Genomic DNA, 23,531 nt, shown 5'->3' with positions numbered 1-23,531 from the left:
CATTTATTTTATTACAGCTTGCTACTAGACATAAGCAGCTGACTACTAGAACACAATGGCACAGCTAGTGAAATGAATATTGGAATTTTGAAGTAAAGCAGCTTGTCTGTATGATCATTTGCATGCTCTTTTGGCCCTCAGCTATTCCACAGCATTGCTGGTGAGGGCTTAAAGTCTAGGAGAGTTTATGAGTGCAGTTTTTTTGTGCAAATTTCCAAACCAGATTGTTAGGTCTTCACTTTTAGCAACCGTGCTATCACCACATTATTATGAGATTAACGATGCAAAAAATTAAGGTTACCCAAAGAAAGCTCTTAACTGCTTTCTTTCTTTCTTTCTTTAAAGAAAGGAAATTATGCTAGTCCTTAAAAAGGAATTAATTTACCATTCTGAAGTTCTCTAAGTGCAACTGGCTGTTGAAAGTGGCAACAACTACACAAATGCATACTAAGCAGTTCCCAAAGGTTTTATCACAACAAATCATAACACACCTTTTGTATATCTAAATATATCTATACTGAAGACAGTAATTTCTCAAATGGTACATTTAGTCTATTCACAACTCCAATGCTCTAAGGGATTCCTCCTTTCTCCTCCCTCCCCTCTTTTTTTTTTTTATAGAAAGCCATATCAATTTAAATAAAGCACAAGAAAGTGAACACAAAACGATATTGAAATAAATTGTAGGTATCCAAAAATCTTCAGTGACCTATTGTGCAGTATAAACTAACACACACACACACACACACACACTTTACATGCATAGCATCCCATTGTACTGAAGTACTATAGCATGTATTTTGCTCAACCTCACATATGAAGACTCTGTCCAAGTCTAGGAATAATAGATGGACATTTATGACCACTAGTGGTATGTTTATGGTATTATGATGTTCATCCGAGTTAAGAATTTTTAGGTAAACACGGTGGACACTGCCCAGAACTCTATGGCATATATGGTCATCCAGTATGGTACTCAAATGATTAAGGATTACCTGTCTGCCTTCATTGTTTCCTTTTTAATTCACTACTTTTATTTATATTAACATACATAATAATGTTGTGCAACATTCAATATGAAAAACTTTCAAAGAAGTTTTAGTCTGAAGCAGACACCTGGCCCAAACAGTTAAGTTTGGCAAAGTATGATACATTTAAGATGTGTACAATAGGACTGATTTCAAATAATGTGTTATAATAAACAATGCACACTTTTTATACAACCGTAGAATTGCACAGAATTAATTAACATATCCAACTCAGACACTATTTGTACCAAATGTCTTTCTGAGCAACAACTTAAGCAACCCTCCTCCTCCAAAGCCCACTCTAAACCCATGTATTTCACCTGCCTTCTACTACTGCCTGACTGCTCCCGGCTTCGATTTCCAGGTCTATTTGTTTTAGGTTTCTGGACTGATATTTAGTATCTGAATGCCTCCAACTTATTTGCATTATTTTTACTGAATTTAGAACATAAGCTTTTGAGTGCAAACACTATGTTTTATATGAAATGCAACTGTACACCACTGGCACTAGAAAATAAATTGTTCTGAATCTTCTTAAAAATAACGAAAAGTTCTGGGTACTATATGGTTATCAGGCAGGATGTCCACCATAATAATCTTAACTTACTGTACTTAAAACACTCCAAATTCAATGACAGAACTGATCAAGATACCTACTATGTTTTATAAATAGCAACAGAGAGAAGATGTAAGGTGTGAGGTGTACTATCGTTTTTCTGCTAAAAGCTTGGGAATAATCATATTACTCACAGCACTTTGTATATTTTTAGTGTATCTGCTATTTTCATTTTGAAGTAACTTAGTTCCTATGGAAACTATGATGTCATTAGTATGGTCAGAGCTTACTGACATCCACAAGTGCTATACAAAGTCAATTGATAGAATGTTTTCAAATGCATATATTTTAAATGGATTGAACAAAAGATGATATATGAGTAACTTTCAAAAACTTTTCAAACCTACGTAATTACTGGCCACATTAAAAAGCACTGTAAACAAGCACATCTTCGCTAAACAATTTAATTTTTTTTTAAATGTACATACTATTAATTATATTTGTGAATACAGTCAATAATACTGTCTTGACTTAAAGCCCCAGGGCAATCTGAATGAAGTTAGTGGGGTTGCACAAGTTGTAAGGTAAGGCAAGATATATAGCCCATCAAGTACAGTTTGCTGTTAAAGATCATCTTCACCAAAATAGAAGTGCACAGCATTTGAGCTCAAAGAGAATATTTCAACTACAGAATTAGGGCTTATCCTTTGTGGGCCAATTGCAAGAGGGCAACAGCTGGATACACTGAAGTAGGTCTGAAATACCCAGCAGAGAGCAGTGATGTACACACAAGCTAGCCTGTGTTAAAAGTGCATCTCCATTGATCCATATAATTAGTTCTCTTTATAGGTGTCATTCCTCTCTTTAGATACCTTCTTCAATGTGCTCCCATCCAAAAACAAACTTCTGTCTAAAATGGGACCCTCTAAACACTTTTATTTCTTCTACCTGATAGCCATGATAAATCTAGTGAAAGTGAGGTAACTTATGATGTCTCTCATTTTGAAGTTTTTTTTGGTAGACAAAATGCATCATACAATCTATAGCAAGCAAAGAAAATCTAATACCTTCTGCAGACATATACAAAAACCTTCAATCGATCAAGAAGAAAAGAAAAGAAATTGAAAAGAAATCCACAGTTACAAAGCCACACACAGAGAAATCCAAACTACTACTATGCAGAATGCACAAATGAACCAAATGCTTTAGGGAAACAAACAACAAACAAACCAAAGTGAAAAACATTCAAACTGAAAGTTGATGAAAAAAGCCAGCAACTTTGAGACAAGATAGATTTAACTTCCTCAACACCCAATAAACATTCATGCGTTTCAAGATTTAAAGTTATTTTTGTTTGTTTTAGATGACAACGGATGGGCTCTTGGGAAAATACGAATTCTGCTAAGAAATATCAAATCTGAATGAAGAAAAAAAATCTGGGATGAGACTACATTTTAGAACCATTGAAAAGTACCTGAAACGGTTGCTGCTGGGATGAAAAAGCAGCAGAAACATTTGGAGGAAGCTGGGTTGCTATAGCAACAGGAGTACCAGTCTGCCCATCCTTTCCTGTCACAACCTTTACCTGAGAGAAAATATTTTGGGGGAGGGGGGGAAAAAAAGGGAGAATCATTTTCTTTTTAAAAGTTCTTAAAACTGATCAACACACTTGTTTTACACTGTACTGATGGTGCCTCACTGAAGAGGGGATTATAACTAAATGACCATCAGTGCAGTTTGGTTTGAATATAGACAATTTTTGAAGAGTTCTGTTTCACATTTAATAGCAGAACAGAGTGAGTGAGGGACAGACTACCTACAATGACTCTCACCACTGAAAAACTGTCTTAAATCCAGATTAAGTAACAGTGTGGGTTAAATTTAATTATCTCAGTTCCTAGTTGACAACAAATTAGCATGACAGACAGTCTGAACTCAAGAGAGCTGAACATTTATTTAAGCAATGAGCATAGCCACCATTCTCTCTCCCCCATTAATTTCCAAAGTGATCAGCCCTTCCAGGCAAGGGATGAGGTGCATTGCTTTAGCAGAAGGTGATAAAGAGGGGGGGGAAATAAAAGAGAGGAAGACCAAAAATACAAAGAAAGAACATACTCAAAAGGTGCCTTGATTTGCAAAAGCTATCTTAATTTGTTAGAACAGTCAAACAAGTTTATTGGCACCGCTTGCAAAATCCTACAATAGTTAAAATGATTACGACTTTCACGAGCAATTAGCTGTTCACATATAACATAAATGTAACTGTCTGTATAAGTTAAACTATGCCTTAGAACTAAAAAAAGAGTGAGCAAACTTGAACCCAAAAAAACAGAGTGGCAGATCCTCAGCTGGTGTACACTGTCAAAGCTCTAGTGACTTCAGTGGACCTATGTCAATTTATCAGGTGAGGATTTGCCCCTGAATTTGTACAACAGAGCTCAACATACCTGGCCATTTCAGCTAGTGACAAATAAATAGACCAACAAGAACAGGCAAACAATTTGACAATAAAATTCAAACCACAAGGAATAATTCATGGACACCCATTGCAGATTAAAATAATAATAATAATAATAATAAAAAATAAATAAATAAAAAGACATCCTATTACCACAATTTAAGCTACTGTGTGCAGAAACAAATTATTTCTTCAAGATTATTGGTTTCTGATCTTAGTCGCAGTTAAATTTCTTCTCCCATCAAACATACTAAATGCTACACATTATGCTACAACTTCTGACCCACCTGCAAATTCAAACCAAAGCTGGGGTCACTAGTAATCCTTTAGTTTAAAGGTTCATCAACTTTTCATTGAAGATATATGGAACTGTTATAGAAATTGTAAACATACTTAAGTCTTTTTGAATGGAATCTTTTTGCAAACTGGCAAATACGTACCCTTCCCTATTTTCAATACATAATTTGTAAAAGGGTATTTAAGAGTTTCAAGTGGTATCAATTCACTCATTGTGCCAAACATGACATCACCACTACTTGCTAGACAACTGTCAGACTCTGCTCAAGATAGGCCATCAAAATGGAAAAGAGGGGATATCGCAGATCAGAATTAAAATGCACTGATATAACTATTCAGGAAAAGTTGCACATCATATTTGGTTCCCATATTTGGTTCAAGTCACTTGCCATTATTAAGCATGGAATTCATTCAAAGAACTTTAATATTTTGTTTAATTAAAAAAGTAAAAAAAAATTTTTATGCACAAACTATAAATTCTTTGGAGAAAACCCAAGTCTCAAGTTAAGGTTGTTTTTCATCTCATTCTTTTTTTGAATGTAGGTATTACATGATGATAACTTATACATTAAAATTACTCTATGATACATAATCATTTTTGGTAAGCGAACATGCTTCCAGCAACAATTCCAATCTTCTGTGGGTTTAGGATAGAGTTTAACTATTGGCGGGAGGGGCGGGGGGTGGGGAGCCTTGAATATTGACATGAACTTGATCAGTGAGTCAACAAGTGTATTTTCCTTCCAAGCCCTAATTCTTTTCCCCTCTATAAAATTACCTCTGTTCTTAAAATACATGCTTCCAATTGCATGCTCAAACCAACCTGCAGTTTTAATCTTCACATAGCAAAATTACAATTCACTCAGAATCATCATTAAAAAGTCTGCTCTATTACTTTAATCAGAAATAAAATTTAAGGTATTTCTAAGGTATAATTTAAGGTATAATCTAATACTCTAGTATCCAATTGCCACAATTTCATTTAGCGTTTTATTCCAAACTATTAAACAATAGATTTCTTACCTCATCATTGATAACCTCAGATTGTTCTTCCTCTTCCTCCTCCTCAAGGTCCAAGTCATTTTGCCTAAGGTATGCTTGTAATGGAACACAGTGTTTCTTCTTAAAAGCTAAGAAGTCCATCATATTCCCTTGAAGATGTTGCAAGAAAAATAGTTCAATCAAATATTCCTTAAAAGTCTCCCTCAGAATCTCCATCTGTTTGTGGTGATGATCCAAACACTGCTTTCTCATCTGAGCAGCTTCTTGGGTGGCAGGTGGAATCTCCTCCAATTTTTTAGGTTGTTTTTTCACTCCTGTACTTACCGTAGGAGTAAGAGGAAGATTAGACAGACCCTGTGGTATAGTGGCTCGTGAAGGGCTTGTAGGAGGGGGTGGTGATGTCATTCCAAAAGCAGGTGGTCCTCCAACTCCAGCTATTAATCCACCAGAAGCCCTTTCAAATCCTATGGGTCTGCTCAACTGCTGCCCTTGAAGTGCTTGCTGCTGCTGCATGAGCTGCCCTTGAATAATATTGCTGATTTGCGGTGGCAAGTTAGTAGTTGTAATATGACCTGGGCTAGTCAAAGGTTGCATATTTGCTCCACTAGCTACAGGACTTTGAGGTCCAAGATGATGAATGGTGCCACCAGTCTGTGAATGAGGTTGTGAAAGCCTGCGTTCTCGTACAGTTGCAGGTGCCCCAGAAGATGGAATTTGTACCTGTGCTGTAGTTCCTTGAGCAATTTGTGCAATTCCAGATCCTTCTTGATATACAAAGTGTCCACCATTTGAAGGGCTCAGACTGATCTGTCGCACAAGCAAACTAGCATCTACAAATCCTCTAGTAGGGCTCTGGCTGCACATACCCAAGCCAGAACCTGGAGTGCCTGCCCGAACATTTGGTAGTGACTGCACTGGTACAGGACTGGGTTGCGTAGGGCTTTGAGACTGAACCTGCTGGGGCAATGGTGAAGTAACTTGAATATACGATGGAGATCCATGCTCAAACCTCCTTTGCTGAGGGCTAAACTGAAAATTTGGTGATGTTGGATTTGGTATTGGCAAAGGGGTAAGTGTTATCTGTTGGTTTCCTGATGCTACTGGTCCAACATTCTGCAGTGTGATGTTCACATTCTGCCCAGCTACTGGACTTCTACTCATTATAAATTGCTGTATTTGGTAACTGGGGGACTGTGGTGCAGATGGGCTTGCAGAAGGAGCAAATGAAGTTGCAGGGGATTGCGGTAAGTTTGTCTGCTGCTCTTCTCCCTCACTACCTGTGAAGGATCTGGACCTCTGGAGCTGACGCTGAGCATTCTGAGGACCGTTGCCATGGTGCATTTTCACCTTTTTTGTTTTTTTTTTAAAGTAAATTCTAAAGAAATACATAAAAACAGAAATTTAGTGAAGGTAAAGATTTTTTTGGTAACTGAATGTTAGAAGATATACATTTGAGTACGAATTTAGAAGTTTTTCTGCCTCAAAATTAGGAACACATTCTACCTTTATAGTTAATTAAAACAGTAACCTTCATGCAATTATTCAAAATATGGATGGTCTGAAACACAAACACCACAAATATATTTACTATCTAAACCTCTGATACACTTCTCTAGCCCACTAAGACATTCTGGAATAACCCACAGCAAGATGGTATTACGAGTGATATGTTCCTCTTTTGACCAATCAAGCTGAGATCAAAGTTAAAAGACTGCTTTCTCCTTCCATTTGCTGTGGAATATCCACAAGAAATGTAGGCTCCATTTTTAAAACATATGTTCTGGCTCAACAACATTCTCTAAAGTGAAAAATGTTCTGGTTTTCAAGTTATTTGGCATTCTAGTGTAGTACAATCTCACTAACGTGCACTGACAGGGAGACCGATCGCCAAAGACTGGGGACTGCAAATTAGCAGGAGAATCAAAAGAAAGCTAATATTTTAAAAAACCTACCTTGCTCATTTATTTTGAAAACTGCAGTTCCATTTCTAATACTTCATTGCATACAAATCTGTGGGTCTATAGTATGCCATACCTCTTCACTCCCCATTTCTTGTCATGGCTGCTGGCTATTTTAAATCTAAACTCCTAGGAACAAGGAGTTGTTATATTAATTTGTCTGTCAAACACTAATCACCTATGGCACTCTACAAATAACTGAAAATGCATAATCAGCCCTTGATAATGAGACCTCATCAGCACACCCCACTATTAACCTCCTGGCTGGAAAGCGGGAAGGGCGATTACCCTTTGAAGTATGTGCGTTAGCGGTGCTCCTGTAACAGGAATTACTTCGGGCAAGTGAATCCTGATTGGCCAGAACTCCTAATTTTAACCAGTTGCATGTGGCCCCACGCCCGTCCAGAACCCCAGATGTGTCCGCAGAGACCGGTCCTGGGTGTCCCCGAGCCTCGCCGAGCCCGCGCGTGGGTTCTCACACACCCCGCTCGCAGCAGCGGCAGCCAGGGCGAAGCGGGAGGATGCTGCTCCGCGGGGAGCCATGGGCGGGGTGAATTTCCTTCGCACTTAACTCCTAACGGCCACGGCAGTTCCCAGGAACCCTCCTCCCCGGCCCCGAGCGGCGGGGCAGGCTCCCGGGTGCCCCCTGCGCGGCGCGGCGCGGAGCAGAGACCAAGGCCCGCTCCGCAGCCTCCCCCCGCGCGTGGGACGGGTGCCCCGGAGCCGGGGCCCGGCCTCGGGCCTGCTCGGCTCTGCGGACGGAGCAGGGCGGAGGGGAGCCCGGCACCCCCCGCTCCGGCACCCGCGGTGGGGACCCACTTACCCCAGGAGCCGGGGCCGCACTTTCCATTCCCTCCTCACAGGAAGCTGGGGACCGTCACCGGGAGGGGAGGGGGGAGAGACATCCGCTACGGGCGCTGATAGGAGACAAACCGCGAATTCCGTTCCTGTACCGACTCCCTCACTGAGTATGCGCAATGGCTCGAACCAAACAGCGGGAGCCGCCGGATTGCGCTAGGGGTAAGCGGCGGGGTAGCGGATGTGTCCCCCCCTCCCCAGCCCCGGTGACGGTCCCCAGCTTCCGTGGGGGGGGGGGGTGGAAAGTGCGGCCCCGGCTCCTGGGGTAAGTGGGTCCCGAGCTCCCTTCCGCCCTGCTCCGTCGATATGTCAGTATCGTTGTGTGTTCACCGTCCTGTGCTTTATTTAAACGGGTATGGCTCCCTAAAAAAAAAAAAAAAAAGGGGGGGGGGGAGGAGAAAGAAGGAATCCCCTAAAGCAGTGGAGTTGTGAATAGACTAAAATGTCCCTTTTGAGAAATTACTGTCTCCAGTATAGATATATTTAGATATACAAAAGGTGTGTTATGGTTTGTTGTGATAAAGCCTTTGGGAAGTGCTTAGTATGCATTTGTGTAGTTGTTGCCACTTTCAACAGCCAATTGCACTTAGAGAACTTCAGAATGGTAAATTAATTCCTTTTTAAAAGGACTAGCATAATTTCCTCTTTTTAAAAAAGAAAGAAAGCAGTTAAGAGCTTTCTTTGGGTAACTTTTTTTTTGCATTATTAATCTCATAATAGAGTACATGGTGATAGCACGGTTGCTAAAAGTGAAGACCTAACAATCTGGTTTGGAAATTTGCACAAAAAAACTGTGCACCCATAAACTCTCCTAGACTTTAAGCCCTCACCAGCAATGCTGTGGAATAGCTGAGGGCCAAAAGAGCCTGTAAATGATCATACAGACAACCTTCTTTACTTCAAAATTCCAGCAAAGAGTTCTGTGGCACCTTATAGACTAAGACATATTGGAGCATGAGCTTTTGTGGGTGAATACCCACGCATCTGACGAAGTGGGTATTCACCCACGAAAGCTCATGCTCCAATACGTCCGTTAGTCTATAAGGTACCACAGGGGAGACTGCTGCTTTTACAGATCCACACTAACACAGCTACCCCTCTGATACTTCAAAATTCCAATATTCATTTCACTAGCTGTGCCATTATGTTCTAGTAGTCAGCTGCTTATGTCTAGTAGCAAACTGGAATAAAATAAATTTAAGTCTGGGATTCAGAGAAGTGGAGCTGAAATTTGCACCTGGGTTGAGATTTTTTTATTCCACATTTTGATTGAGCAATTTTTTGGCCAAGTTAAACAGCTGACTCGGGCTCAATCCTGAGGTATGCCAACCACTGGTAGCAGCAGCAGGGCTCCAGCGGAGATTTAAAAGGCCCGGGGCTCCAGCTCCTGCGGGGAGCCCCCTGCCCTTTAAGGTGCTGCCAGAGCTCCTGCAGCGGGGCTCTGATGGCACTTTAAAAGGTCCAGGGGTCCCCGCAGTGGCAGGAGCACTGGGCCCTTTAAAGCGCTGCCAGAGCCAGGCTCAGGCGGGGATTTAAAGGGCACAGTGTGCCTGCCACTGTGGGAAGCCCCGGGCCCTTTGAAGCACCTCCTGAGTCCTGCTGCTGCTACAGGTAGCGACGGCCGGAGCCTGTTCCCTTTAATTTGCCCCTGAGCCCCAGAGCCTTTAAATCGCCTCTTCCGGTTGAGGCCACGCCCCCGCTCAGGACTCCGGCTTACTGGTAAGTCCTTTAAGTTACTTTCACCCCTGGACATGCACAAAGAAACAGGACAGAAAGAAAGCAATTAATATGAAAAGAAAGGACACTTTATTGTTCAGCTTACACTCAGTTTAGGCAGTATGTCAGTGTTCACTGAATTCCTACTTTACAGTGCTAAAGATTCATCTAAATATTTACAGTTTGCATTTTGTTTCCATACACCTAACAGGACAGCTATTCAGTTATAGTAGATCTAACAAAAGTCAGCAGTTTTCATTGTTATGCATTCCATTTAGTGCAACACTCCACTAGTAAAATGTAGTTCTGTTTAAAGAAGAACTGACTATTATTCGATATTGCTCTGGAGACAATAGCCTAGCACAATGATGAACATGTTGATTACACCTCTGTCTCAGTAATTTAGTCATTCGCTGCTTCGGTACAGAAGGATGGTCATTTTCTGTCAGCAGAAAGTATTTCATTTTAACAGACCTTTTATCTGTGCATTACAATTAATATATTTTCAATGTTGAATACATTTTTCTTTTTTCAGATTTCAGTAATAACTTCTCTTGCATTTATGTCTGTAAAAAAGTGCTCAGTCTTCATTTGGAAAATAAAATGTGGACAACCTGCAGATTTTATTGTCATAGTTTAGCAAACAAAATACTGTACTTTTCTGCTTATTCTAATGTAATAATTAGTTCAAGGTTTCATAGATGCTTTCACAGTATTAAAGTAGGTAACCTCATGTGCACTTTTACTTGCTAATTTTGGTTGAGGCTGCTGAGTTCTGTACACCTGGAGTCAGTGTTTGGAGCGGGATTATTGTCAGGACCTGTTCCTCTACTGACTTCTGGGGGATCACCTGAGCTGTAGCCATTGCTGCAGAAATCATTCAGGCATGGTGACCAGCAGGTGGTGACTGGGACACTGCCGCAGTCTGTGACTGTGCCTGAACCTAAATTATAGATGATGAAGATAAGTTACTAGCTGATTGTACATTTTACACAGTCAAAAATGTAAAACAAAAGTAAGAAATGGCAGAAACTCTCGAGAAGCCTGAGACTAAGAACATGACTGGAAGTCAGGAGAATGAAATGCTATTCCAAAACCTGATACTGATTTACTGAGTGGTTTTGGGCAAATCACTTAATTTCTCGGTAATTAGTTTTGCCATTTATAAAATGGGAGAAATGAGACTGGGATTCCTGGAGTTAATAAAGATAATATTTTGCCTTTATGTAGCAGCTATCTGGGCATTTAAAAAAAAATCACCTTACAAACGTTAATTCTCAGAAAACGCCTGTGAGGTAAGTAGTGCTTTCATTTTACAGATAGGAATAGAAAGATTGATTTGCTCCAGGTTACAGAACTGATCAGTGGCAGAGCTGACAGCAGAACCTTGGAAAACCCAATTTTAAAAAAAATCCTTAGCAGGTCACTTAAAGGAGATCATCTCTAGTGTCTGGCCTACCGATGAGAAAAAAAAGTAGTCATGCAAAACTGTCAAAACACCACCGAAAAGCACATATAACTTGAATGAGACAGCAAACAAAGCCGCTTACCTTTTCTACACAGTAGCTTGGCCTTGAACAATCTGGGAATGAATGGCTCTGTTGCTGAGTTTCTTGATGTGTAAGTTTTGGAAACTGATGGACATGTACATCTAATGTCTGGGCTCCTTCAAATCAGCAGTAAAATAAGGTGCAAATGTTACTATTTAGAATGTAACATTTCTTCTAAGAATATCATAAAAATGTCTAACTGTTCATATTATATTTCTATCTAACCATACACATTATTGTGATACAAAATTTAGTTTCAGAGAGGATTTCACAAAAGTGCACTTCCAACGGCAAACAGGACATTTTTCTAGTCTTGCCTACAAATTCCAGTATGCAAAATTAGACACATTCTAGACATATAAAAATAAATGGAAGGACAATCAATTATTGTGCATCATGGATATTACTACAAGTTACAAAGTTATGTTGCAACCAAATATATTGTTTAGAAGGGTGCTTTCAATGAGAGTCTTCTAAAAGCACCCAAAAAGTAGGAAAAATATTAGTCTATGCTATAAATTTAGTAACCTCATTTAAAAACCTTTAAAATTTAAGTGTCAAAGTGGTTCTGAAGTCCAATTAATTTAATAAATTGGAATAAATTCATAAGATTGCCTCTGAGTGAGATTTCTTTGTACCTGCTGCTTTCGGTGGATACCCAGTAGCGACGCTAATCTCAGTGACAGAGATCTCAGTAAAAGGGAGTGTTTCAACTCCTGCAAATGGTACAATTGGTGGTGGAACAGACACCACTGGAAGATTTTCCTGAGGAACTTGTGCTGCCTGAGGTATTTGGACCTGGATCTGTCCTTGTGCTTGAAGCTGGGAAGCAGAAACAAGAGTCTAAGCAGTAAGGAATCAGGATCATGTACAGACAAAGAAGGTTAGTGGTTTTTCATTAGATCTTTGCAACATGACAATTACATGTTCAGAAACTGAATATAAAAGTTATATCTAATCCACTGGAATAATTTTAACACCTAGCTCTGTTGTGTTTGGGACCTTTCTTCTTTTTTAAATATGGTACACTTGAGGTTTGTAACAGTGGTGCCAGTCACAGTAAGAGTGAGGGCTGCTCCAGGCCCAAATGCTGTGACTGCAGTGAGCTGCTAGTGTTGCAGCTCTCGCTGACAAGTCAATTGCAATTTCTATTCCATAAGATGATTAGTTGCTTCTAGAGGGCTTGGCTACACTTACAAATTTGCAGCGCTGCAGCAGGGTGTGAAAATGCAGCGCTGCAGATGGTGTGTTTTCACACCCTGCTGCAGCGCTGCAAATTGCGGTGCTACAAAGTGCCAGTGTAGTCAAAGCCCCAGCGCTGGGAGCCGCGCTCCCAGCGCTGTCCGTTATTCCCCACAGGGAGGTGGAGTACGGACCGCGCTGGGAGAGTTTTCTCCCAGCGCTGGCGCTTTGACTACACTTAGCGCTTCAAAGCGCTGCCAAGTGTAGCCAAAGCCTTAGTAACTTTTTTTTTTCTGCTGCATATATGATTTGTGCAAAGCTTTCCAGGTTCTGAGATAAAGATTTCATTCAATTATGGTTCTATATCCTATTTAATTTGTTAATTATAAAAAATACTTTGCACTTCTATAGTGCCTTCCATCAGAAGTTCTCAAAGCTCTTTACAGTTAATACTCACATCCACTTGCTTAAAGGTAAATAAGTAATCTGAGATTCTAAATTGCTCTGGTGACTTGCCCCAGATACCACAGTGAGGGGCTGAGTTACGAAGAGAACCTAAGGAATCTGGGCATCTGTCTCCTGTTCTGACCATTAGAGCACACTTAATAAGCTATACTGAAACACTGTACCTCTTCAGATGAAGTGGGAAAGTACTGTTTTCTGAACAGCAGAGGACTTACTGAAAGAAAGTGTGTAATGCCAGTCAACAGTGAACCTTCTGACTAAGTAGGAAGAAATGTTGATGAACTTAGAAGCATCACATTCATTATGTAGACACATCATGAAAGCAGGCAAAGGAGGGCAGATTAAAGTAATCAATGGGCATTCTCAGAAGCTCAGCCAGGGAAGAACAAAACCTCCTTTCAGGCAAAAATCACGATTGGGCGGGAGGGGGTCTTGAAAATCTGGTCACCAGAAGCATCGAACTGGCATAAATGCTCGTGGTTTAAAACCATATAAACAACAAACAGTACAACAAAAATCCCCCCCCCCATTCCTTTTCTGTTGGTGAAGAAATACTAAGGGCTCGTCTACACTGGGGGGGTATTGATCTAAGATACGCAACTTCAACTACGTGAATAGCATAGCTGAAGTCGAAGTATCTTAGATCAATTTACCTCGGGTCCTCACAGCGTGGGATCGACGTCCATGGCTCCCTGTGTCGACTCCGCTACCGCCGCTCGCTCCGATGGAGTTCCGGAGTCGACAGGAGTGCGTTCGGGGATCGATATATCGCGTCTAGATGAAACGCAATATATCGATCCCCAAAAAATCGATCGCTACCCGCCGATACGGCAGGTAGTCTGGACGTACCCTAAGAAAAGGACTGTTTCTTAAAAACAAGGAGTCTGGTGGCACCTTAAAGACTAACAGATTTATTTGGGCATAAGCTTTCATGGGCACCACAAAAGCTTATGTCCAAATGAATCGCTTAGTCTTTAAAGGTGCCACCGGACTCCTTGTTGTTTTTGTGGATACAAACTAACACGGCTACCCTCTGATGTTTTTCTTAAAACATTCCTTCCTTGTGAGAGTTTTCCTACACTTTATTTGGACTGGAGATTAAGGGTACATCTACACAAGCTAAGGGCCTGATTCCCCTACTTATGTACATGCACTCAGCTAAGCTGTGTCTCCACTGCTGCTACCAGTGCTACTGCAGCTACACTGCTATTTACAATCACACTAGCTCAGTGAGAGCTCATGAGTATGTGTACAAGCCCAGGAATCGCACTCCTAGCTTGTAGTCAAGTGTGTACCTGGGACTGAATCCGTGGGACTTGCACCTCAACTGCTTCTGTCTCCTGCTGCCCAGGAAGTTGGAAATGGACAGGTGTAACTGTTTTACTAGAAAGCTGAACTCCTGTTGGCTTGGCTGTAAAAGGAAAAATATAGAAGACAATCTCTCATCAGAATGTAAACTGACATTCTTCACCTCCCATCTTCTTTTACTTAATAATTTCCAAATGAATAACGCTTACAATGCAAGTTTCTAGGGGTTTTATTATCAGCAGCAGAATATGAAATAAAAAGTGAAAAAAACCAGGAGGTTACCTGACATAACCTGAGCCATTAAGGGCGTTTGGGTCTGCCATGTTGTCAGACCGGTGGTTAGTATCGATGATGCTGCCACAGACATTCCTGCTTGAGAACCCTGAGTAGATATTACAGTCACTAATTCTCTTGGAGCAGTGGGTACTGCAGCTGTTTGTTGCTGCCCAAGTACCACCTGAGCTGTACTTGTACCTCCCGAAGCCTAGAAAGCGTTACACAAAGTAACAAAGTATCATGGTCAATTTATTCTAGACTACGAGGTGTTTTTTTAAAATACACAATACAAAGCATGATGTTTGACATATGTGCCTAGAGCCTGAGATAGACACAGTGAACAAGTATGAATGAATAAATAAATAAGTACATTTGATCTGTTCTTTGTGCTGAATGACATTTTCCATATAATAAAATCTAGCCTGGGATAAAGACCCAGGAATCTTGTCCATATTAATTATTTGACACCAATTAACATCCTTGAACAGTAAGGCTGTAATATTTAGGAGTTCAGAAGCGAAGGACAATATTTATTAGAATTTTCAATGGAAAAATGTTAATTTTCTAGTGTAGGTGGCCTGTGACTGACCCTGCCAAATGTTAACTAAAAGAATGCACACCATTTCCAACCATGGGGATTTTAGAGAACTCAAGACCGTGTACTCTGATAGGCTGTGAACAATTAGCTGAGCATTTCAAAGCTTTTTCAAAATGATATTGCTACACACACAGTAAGAATGGATTGCTTCCATACTGTTTCATAGATCTGAGATTTTCACTTAAAGAGCACTGTTCATGGTCTGTGTCTAATAACTACTTTTAAAGGGTTTTATAAAGTAAATGTTTTTAAATTAACATTAGTGTTTCATTCACTTTCTCTTTTCCCATCATGTTGGAGGTATCCCTGACTGGTGGAGATTAAAACCTCACAAGGGACTAGATTGGATGATCCAATAGGCACGTCTGCACATCTAACTGATTTGATCTGAGTTTAGAGCATCATCAGCATTATCAGTTTAAGTGAAGACAAATGAACCTTTCTCGCCCAACCTGCTCATGCAACACCACACAAAGGGCCCAATCCTGCAATCAGATTTGCTAGTGCAGACTCCTGCAACTATGTGGTGCTTCACTAAAGTCAACTGAACTCCAAGGCCACAGGGATCAAGGCTTGCTAATCCAGTTGCAGGACCAGGACCTAGAAGAATACATATCTCTGCACATATGAATATTGAGTGGAAATATCCAAATTTCAGCTTTTTAACTAATCCTGCCAGGTTGGCTATCACAGTCTTTACTGACTGTGGCTGAAGCTGGGCTTCTGCTTGCTGTACAGCTAGCTGCTGAATTTAGAGCTGGCAAGCACACCGCTGTGGGCCTGTCTGCTGTTCAATTAAAGCCTAAAACAATAGGAGGCGGGGGGAAATATTAATTGTTGCTACCTTTTTTCCTTTTGCATTATAGTGTTATTTGTTTGTTACAGCTCTTCACTTTAAAAATCCTGTTTTCTCCTGCTAAAGCCTGCAAAAGATATATCCTGAAATGGGCCATTAGCTGTATGCACCAAAAATTGGGTCAGAGGAGTATGAATGACTTCATAAAAATATTGCAATACAACATGGTGCCTTTCTGCTTCTGATCTGGTATCATTTTGTGGGCATTTTAAAAGCTACGAAGTCTGAAAAAGAAATGGATCTGGAATTAACATAGGTAGAAGAAATGCTGACAGCTTTGATTTACTGGCAAATGGGGTTTAAATACTCTACACTGATATAGAATGATTTTGAAACGTCCATGAAAAATATTAATTTTCTTCAACCCATTTAAATGTTACTTGTACAGATAATACATACATAAGGCACATGATGACATTACACAAAGTAAACTTCTAGAGAGTGAATATACCTTTTGCTCTTTTGACATAGACACTGTACAGCAGAATGCAGCCTGAATCCTGGAGGATGGCTTGTCATCGTTATTTCTACTGGAAGTAAATATGATATAGTTTAAATAGTTGATTTTTAAAAAGTTCTATAAAAACCTCCAGGAACAGAAAATGTTGCATCATAACTAATAGCTTGTGAATAAGAAAAGATCTGAGAACTGAGAATTAGGTCCTCTCTCCCTTTATTACTTAATTCTATCATTTCTGGGCCCTAGACTTTGGGGTTATCTGTACACTTGCACAAGTTTAGTTACACTAGTTTAGTTAAGGCAGTGCAAACACAAGCAGACATACTCTATTGCAGAGGCCCCCAGACTGCGGGGTGCGCCCCCGTAGGGGGGCCCAGAGGAATATTCGTGGGGGATGGGGCCAGGCCAGCCCCCACAGTGGGTGGGGAGGGAGCACTACCCAGCCCTGCTCCACTCTCAGCTCTGGCTCCATCCTCAGCAATGGCCCCCGACTGCAGCTCTGCATCCGGCCCCGGCCCCAGTCCTGGCCCCAGACTCACCCCCAGCTGCGACCCCTTTACCCCATCCATGTTCCCCTCCTCCTGGTTCTAGGGGGACGCAGACACGGGTAAGGGGGGGCATTACCCTGAAAAGTTTGGGCACCACTGCTCTATTGGTTTAAAACTGGTTACATTAGTTTACCTTACCCTGAACCTATATAAAAGAGGTTTAAAATCTACCTAAGAGCCTGTCTAGATGAACAGTTAGTGTGCGGCAAGCTGGGGTGTAAAACTACAGCATGCCAGCCTGTTGCACACTAAGGGCTTGTCTATACTGAAAACGCTACAGTGGCATAGCAGTTGCTGCTGTTGTGCTTCAGTGTATACATTACTGATGCCACCGGGAAGGGTTCTCCCATCAGCATAAGTAATCCACCCCACTCTCCCAGAGAGACTGCAGCTAAATTGATGGAAAAATTCTTCCATCAAGCTACCGCTGGCTATGGTGGGGGTTAGGTCAGTTTAACTACACAGCTCAGGGGTGTGGATTTTTCACAACTCTGAGCAATACAGCTGGGTCGACCTAACTCTTTAGTGTAGACCAGGCCTAACTCTTGGTGTGACCCTGCTGCTTATCCTATTGATGCATGCTAGACGTTCCCTGGTGCGCTTTATACACTGCGGTTTGAAACAGCAATAGGTGAAATATACTAGGAATCATCTAGAGTGCAGGGACCAAGCAGTCAGTGCACAGCAGGCTGGAGCAATATAGATTTACACACCAGCTTGCCACACATTGTTTGTCTAGACATGCCTTAAGAGTGTCCATACACAAAGTTACATTGATTTAATTAAACTGATTTATTTTTTTTTAAAAATCACACCTTTAGTTAACTTGATGCATCTGTGTGAAGACTAGGCCTTTGTTTGATGTCTACAAGGTTCAAAAGAGAAACTAGACAGCAAATTAGATAAGGACTGGCGTTCAGATTTACATCCTAATCCTGATCTGTATCTTGCCCATCATCTTCCCACTCTCCCTTCCTATCAAACATAAAAGTGAAAAGCAGCCATTGTTTTTGGATGTCCTAAAAATAACTGATTCAGGTTGCCAAAATACAGCCTGGATGGAACAATGAGGTTTCTCCAATAACCTTGTTTTACAGCAATTCAGACTTCCTCCTCTCTTGATGAGCAAAAGTCATAGGACTGTGGCTCTCAAGTAACAGTCATGCTATAGTGTGTGCAGAGGCACCCTGTTGTACTGGAAATCCTTGGAAGGAATTCTGTCTGACCCAAAACACACTGCACACACTGCGCACACACACACACACTGCGCACACACGCACACACACACACACCAGTTCTGCCACCCTTTCAACAGATGCAACATGCACTCCAGTCCTTGCCTGGCTAGTTCTGATGGCTAGTTATCCGTTTCAGAGTAGCTAGATGTGTGAAGTGCTCAGTTTATATCAATAACCTTTAAATATGAAGATAACTGTGTTGGTGTTTAAACTGTCAATTATTTCATTGCTGATCATTTTAGCTGAACCAAACTATAGTGCTTATCCCACAGGCTTAAAATTGCCTCTCATACTTCTGCATGTGCCAAAAGACCCAGTCGTCCTGACCCATCTAACAAAACTTCCAACTTCCCCTTTCACTGTTGTTCTACATTGTCCTCAGTTATACCTGTTGTACCCCATAGTTCAGAGTTTGGCCTCAGTAAGGTTAGAGCAACCCCCATTACACCACAATGGGATGGCACAGGTGTGGTAGAGGGCACAATTTCATCTGCAGACCACCTTACTGGACATGATGCATGACATGTAAAGAACCCAGTTTGACTCTAAAAGCTTATTGTAAGTTAGCAGGTTGTCGGTTCTAAAAAATGGACAAATCAATGAATTTCACAATGCCATTTTTAAAGAGTCACTCTTAAGGTGGGATCACAGTTGCAGAGTTTTATGTAGTTCTCATTACTCAAAAGGATGGTAACCATATTGCTGGGATTAAGAGGGGCATAAGGGAGATAACTGATCAGTGGGGCATGCCCACCTCACCATTCATACAGCTAGCTGGCGATGCAATTGAGACATTACAACAAGTAATGTGAGTACTGCAAGTACTGAAGCATGATTTGGATTCTTCAGGAAGGTGATCATGCCAAAACTGAAATTCACAAGAATATCTGTGGAATCAGAACACCTTTGACAAGTATAATGGAATTGTCTGTGTGTTTGCATCTCTCTCACACACACACTCTCTCTCTCTCTCTCTCACATTCGCAACATCATTTTTATCAGATTTAAAACATGTAAATGATATGGGCTTTAAGTAAACATACAGCGGTTTAACTGAGGGACTTCTTTTTCTTGCTATCTTTTTCATTAAATCAAAGCGACTCATGTAAAGTTGGGTGTGTGCAGCATTCTGATCTTCAGCATAGATTTGCCTGGTACAAACAGGGTGACTACTGATGTTCTGAAATAAAAATAGCATCAGATGATAAATGCCGTAAGTCACCACTGTAATATCTCAAAAATTATGGTTTACATTAAAACGGACTTTGACACATTCTAATTCAATTTTTTGCCACTTGAAGATACTAAAAAGAAATAACTGCCTTGTCATTTTTGTTTTAAAGTTTACAAACTAATCAGTTATTAAATAGTCGCTTCTATAGTGCTTTTCACCATCAGGGAATTTTGGAAATGTCAGTTAAACCTGAGAACACCATGTAATTTCCTAATTTTACAGATAGAAAACTGAGTCAAAGAAATGAAGTGACTTGTATAAGGTTATTCATCAAATCAGTGTCAGAGCAAGGAATAACACATATGAGTTTTGTTTCCAATGATCAGACCTTGTTTCTCTCTTTTTCTGGGGAGAGAAACATATTTGCATAAATAATAAGCTCATATCTGTGGTTCATCTCTCACTCTAAGGACTCAAGAAATGTTTTTATAATAATAGGTGTGTGCATTGTCTGTCTCTCTGTCTCATATAACTCAACTTGGTTTGACTACTAAATGTAAAATAAATTATTCGTTTAGCTCTAATTAAGACATATTCAAACAGAATTTACTACTGTGCTGTAACTTGTTTAACTGAAACACTAAAATCAGTCTGCTCTTCTCTATAAATTATTCTCATTTTATTCCAGGATGTCCGTTTCAATCCGTAATTAGTGACAGAGAATCAGGCTTTGGTGAAGCTTGAACCACCTTTGCTTGGATCAAATTTAAGTACCCAGACGATAAGGGAAAGTTATAATCTACACCATAGTATGAACGTTAATTCAGATTTTTTAATTTCTTCCTTAATATCAGATGTATTCACAATCATTTATTTTGTTAATCTATATATTCTGTACTCTGTTACACCACTGTATTCTATTCAAACTAGTCAGTCAAAGTAGGCATGTAAAATGTTGTCCAGTACTAGCGGAATACATTTTGTAAATTTATTTAATGTGCTATATTAAACATACTCAGTATTGATTGTCTAGTGTGAGAAATGTGTATAATGCTTGCCAATAGACCATGGTAAACAGAGTTTTACAGTATATGCTTGCTGAACACTAGGGCAGCTTTTCAGTAGATCAAGAAAAATGCTGTACAGTCTACAATGCAAACTGAATAAATTGGTGCCCCTAGTGTGTTAAAGGAATGCACAATTCAATTTAAACTCACCTTTCCTTCCTCTCTTGGAATAACAACATTTTCATATCGATTTTGGCAGTGTTTTGGTGAGCGATAAACTTGGTTACAGGAGTTAACAAGGTCACTAACAAGATCCCAATTGGGTGTGTGCACTGGTGACATAATGGCAAGATTTGAAGGACGCTCCAGTAACTGAGTCTTCACTGCCTGGAAAAGAAGAAGGTATAAGACTCAGGATGTCACTACTAATACTACAAAGTGTAAAGTAAATGTTTTGTGGGAGGGGGTGTCACCAAATTAATTAGATTTCACAGATGCTGAAAATAACTTTGTAGAGAGAAAATCAGAGAAAAGTTATTTCTGAAGCCAATAAACAAACTATAGTTAAAAGCAAAAATTAAAAAAACTCAAAAAAAGCCCAATAATGAAACAGAAGGACTTTATTACTTGTAGCAGCGCCCAGTCTTCACTGATCAGCCACTCAGGATTGTCTTGTCCAGCTGCTGCCCGTCCAGCCTCAGCAGCTGGTTTGACAACAGCAGGCGAAGGTTTTGCAAAATATGTTTGCTGTTTCAGCAGGATGGTCTTCTGCTTGTTACCCTTTCGACGCATTTTCAACATTCTTGGAGTCACTCGGTGAAAAAGTGACTGAGGAACAGCCACTTCTCCATGACGATGTTTATTCCTCCTGCCTGCAGTTATCAGTGGAAAGAGAGGATCTTTTCAGTGAAAGGATGGATGGAACTTTGTTAAAGCAAAAAATCCATAACAAAAAAATGACTATACCAGTCATCTGGCTCTACTAGAGAACTGTTCACAATACTGTGTCTTGCATGTAAAAAGGGGTCTACCTTCATTTTATTGTCAGCTATGAATAAATTTAATAAGACCAGTGATTTCTAACTTACCTCTTCAATCATAATAGCTATGACTTCCTTTAAATATTACTAAGCCACAGCTACTATACTTTTTCATTTTTGTTTTTACTGTAGCTTAGATAATGTACTGAATGTGATTCTCAAGACAGGAAATAAGCCTAATTGGGGGTGGGGGCAAGAGGGAGAATAACAGGTTTCACAGCTCAGTCCCTGTTTATTCTCTGAAATAGAAATAGAACTGAATGAATTAAATTAAGCTTAAGACTTCTGGCACCCAATTTTCAAAAGGCACTCCACCCTGTCTCTAAATCAGCACTCAAAATCATTCACATCAATAAAAGAAAACCTAATTTGCTTAGAGAAATAGTATACAAAACTCCTATTCTTTAGGTGTGAACATATATATGTTTTTTAAAATTTGGCCACTTGAGTTTGTGAAATTTTCCATTTTATTTACAATGAAATAAATAAGGAAAGGCTACCAGATGGATCCATTCTGAATTGCTTACTCTCCTTCCTGGCATACAAAGGGGGCAGCTTAGACTCTGAAATTGGTGTGGAATCATACATCAGACACGTGACAGAATCAATGTAGACGTTATTGTGATCTGGAGGCAGAATAAGGGGAGTCCAAATCTGAAAAAAAAACAGATTATATATCATCATGATTAGTTAACTAACTGCAGATAGTAACTTTTTTTGAAGAGGAAATAAACCTGACTTACTGGCATTCTTTCTATTTGCCCATCTGGGTCTTCATAGACATATTCCTGTACAGGAAAGATACAACTCTTAATGATACCAATGATACCAGTGAAGAGATCTCAACATATACAAACAAGCAGCTAACAATGAATAGGTATATTTACAATAACTATAGTAAATAAGTTATATTTAATTCTGGAGTAAATGTAAGTGCATTAATGAAGCAGATCAGCTTCAAGTGCAGCACACTATCACTCCCAGCCGCATCAGTGCTTTCATTTCCACCTGCTTCTCCTCTGCCTCCTCTCAAGCCTCATCCCTAATCTCCCTTGACCTCCCATTTTTTGCTTTGCATTGCCAACAATGCCAGATGTCAAGACAAATCAGCCTATAGACTTGCTGTTTTTTCCCCCAAACAGAAACCATCAATTAGGAAAGATTAGAGTCACTTCTGTGGACAAGACTCCAAACGAGAGTTAAAGGGTACAAGGTGGGAGCCAGTGTGATAGGTACCACCAACTCACCCTTAAATGCACCACTGATCATCACAAAAACATAATTTCATGACAGGCAAGGACTACGGTTACTTTGAAATTACCATGTTATATGCATCTTGCCTAGTGTAGGTTAGGAGCTCTTCCTCCTCTTCCCACTGCATTTTATCTTCCTTTTCCTTCAGCTTCTTGATATGATTGACTTCCCACTCTCTGTTTGCAGTTTTCGACTCCTTTCAACAAGGAAATTCAGTAAAATTAAATTAAGCCTTACACCATTGCAAATCTCAGAAAGTAACTGCCTAGCTTTTCACAAACAATTAAATGATATTTAGAAGTGGATTGCCACATATGTGGATATGATAACTAAGGAATGGAAGCATTTATTGACATGACAACATAGTAAACTCTTTGTACCACTAAGATCAACCTGAATTCTCATGGAGTAAGACAGGAAATGCCAGGACACAGAAACAAACCTACCACTCCATCCATATACACAAAACTTATTTTAACAAGGGATAAATGCTCACTAAGTCTTTTTTGTCCTATTTAGTGTTGGGGTTTTTTAAAATGTAATGTTAAGCACAACCATTTTGAACAAAGCTTCAGTGACAAGAGTTCCAGTAGTATTTTTCTAATGTATTTATTTAGTGTGTGCATAGTCGTCTAGCCAATGGCATCTTTAGTGGTGTGCTGCAGTTCTAGGCCATTGCTGAACCTAGTCAGCAGGCATTCA

At 40.1% G+C, this 23,531-nt stretch overlaps 2 protein-coding genes across 23 annotated transcripts in view; both read right to left on the bottom strand.

Moving 5' to 3' along the window:
* The window catches only part of LOC120386326 (E1A-binding protein p400-like), a 64,223-nt gene extending 55,967 nt beyond the window's left edge, over nt 1–8,256 (bottom strand). For 8 of the 13 annotated variants that reach the window (XM_039505501.1, XM_039505504.1, XM_039505507.1 and 5 more), the window contains exons 1-4: nt 8,123–8,256; nt 7,294–7,428; nt 5,363–6,716; nt 3,059–3,169 (exon numbers count right to left, since the gene is read on the bottom strand). In XM_039505501.1, the coding sequence (XP_039361435.1) occupies nt 3,059–3,169; nt 5,363–6,682 (1,431 nt within the window). In that variant the 5' untranslated portion in view covers nt 6,683–6,716; nt 7,294–7,428; nt 8,123–8,256. Of the gene's footprint in view, nt 1–3,058; nt 3,170–5,362; nt 6,717–7,293; nt 7,429–7,587; nt 7,694–7,871; nt 7,946–8,122 lie in introns of those variants that run through there. The other 5 variants (XM_039505506.1, XM_039505508.1, XM_039505498.1 and 2 more) reach the window with 4 other exon arrangements.
* Nucleotides 8,257–9,940: 1,684 nt separating this feature from the next.
* Nucleotides 9,941–23,531, bottom strand: part of LOC120386327 (E1A-binding protein p400-like) — a 34,680-nt gene continuing 21,089 nt past the window's right edge. For 5 of the 10 annotated variants that reach the window (XM_039505516.1, XM_039505518.1, XM_039505514.1 and 2 more), the window contains 12 exons: nt 22,897–23,025; nt 22,319–22,363; nt 22,076–22,229; nt 21,163–21,407; nt 20,746–20,922; nt 19,398–19,534; nt 16,560–16,638; nt 14,661–14,862; nt 14,366–14,481; nt 12,062–12,245; nt 11,424–11,539; nt 9,941–10,816 (listed from right to left, as the gene is read on the bottom strand). In XM_039505516.1, coding sequence (XP_039361450.1) covers nt 10,754–10,816; nt 11,424–11,539; nt 12,062–12,245; nt 14,366–14,481; nt 14,661–14,862; nt 16,560–16,638; nt 19,398–19,534; nt 20,746–20,922; nt 21,163–21,407; nt 22,076–22,229; nt 22,319–22,363; nt 22,897–23,025 — 1,647 coding nt within the window. In that variant the 3' untranslated portion in view covers nt 9,941–10,753. Of the gene's footprint in view, nt 10,817–11,423; nt 11,540–12,061; nt 12,246–14,365; nt 14,482–14,660; nt 14,863–16,090; nt 16,333–16,559; nt 16,639–17,942; nt 18,092–19,397; nt 19,535–20,745; nt 20,923–21,162; nt 21,408–22,075; nt 22,230–22,318; nt 22,364–22,896; nt 23,026–23,531 lie in introns of those variants that run through there. The other 5 variants (XM_039505512.1, XM_039505515.1, XM_039505519.1 and 2 more) reach the window with 5 other exon arrangements.

Source organism: Mauremys reevesii, linkage group 18 (genome assembly GCF_016161935.1).
Source record: "Mauremys reevesii isolate NIE-2019 linkage group 18, ASM1616193v1, whole genome shotgun sequence".
NCBI classification, from domain to species: domain Eukaryota; kingdom Metazoa; phylum Chordata; order Testudines; family Geoemydidae; genus Mauremys; species Mauremys reevesii.
The sequence above is the reverse complement of the archived record's forward strand: the minus strand, read 5'-3'. Positions and strand labels throughout refer to the sequence as shown.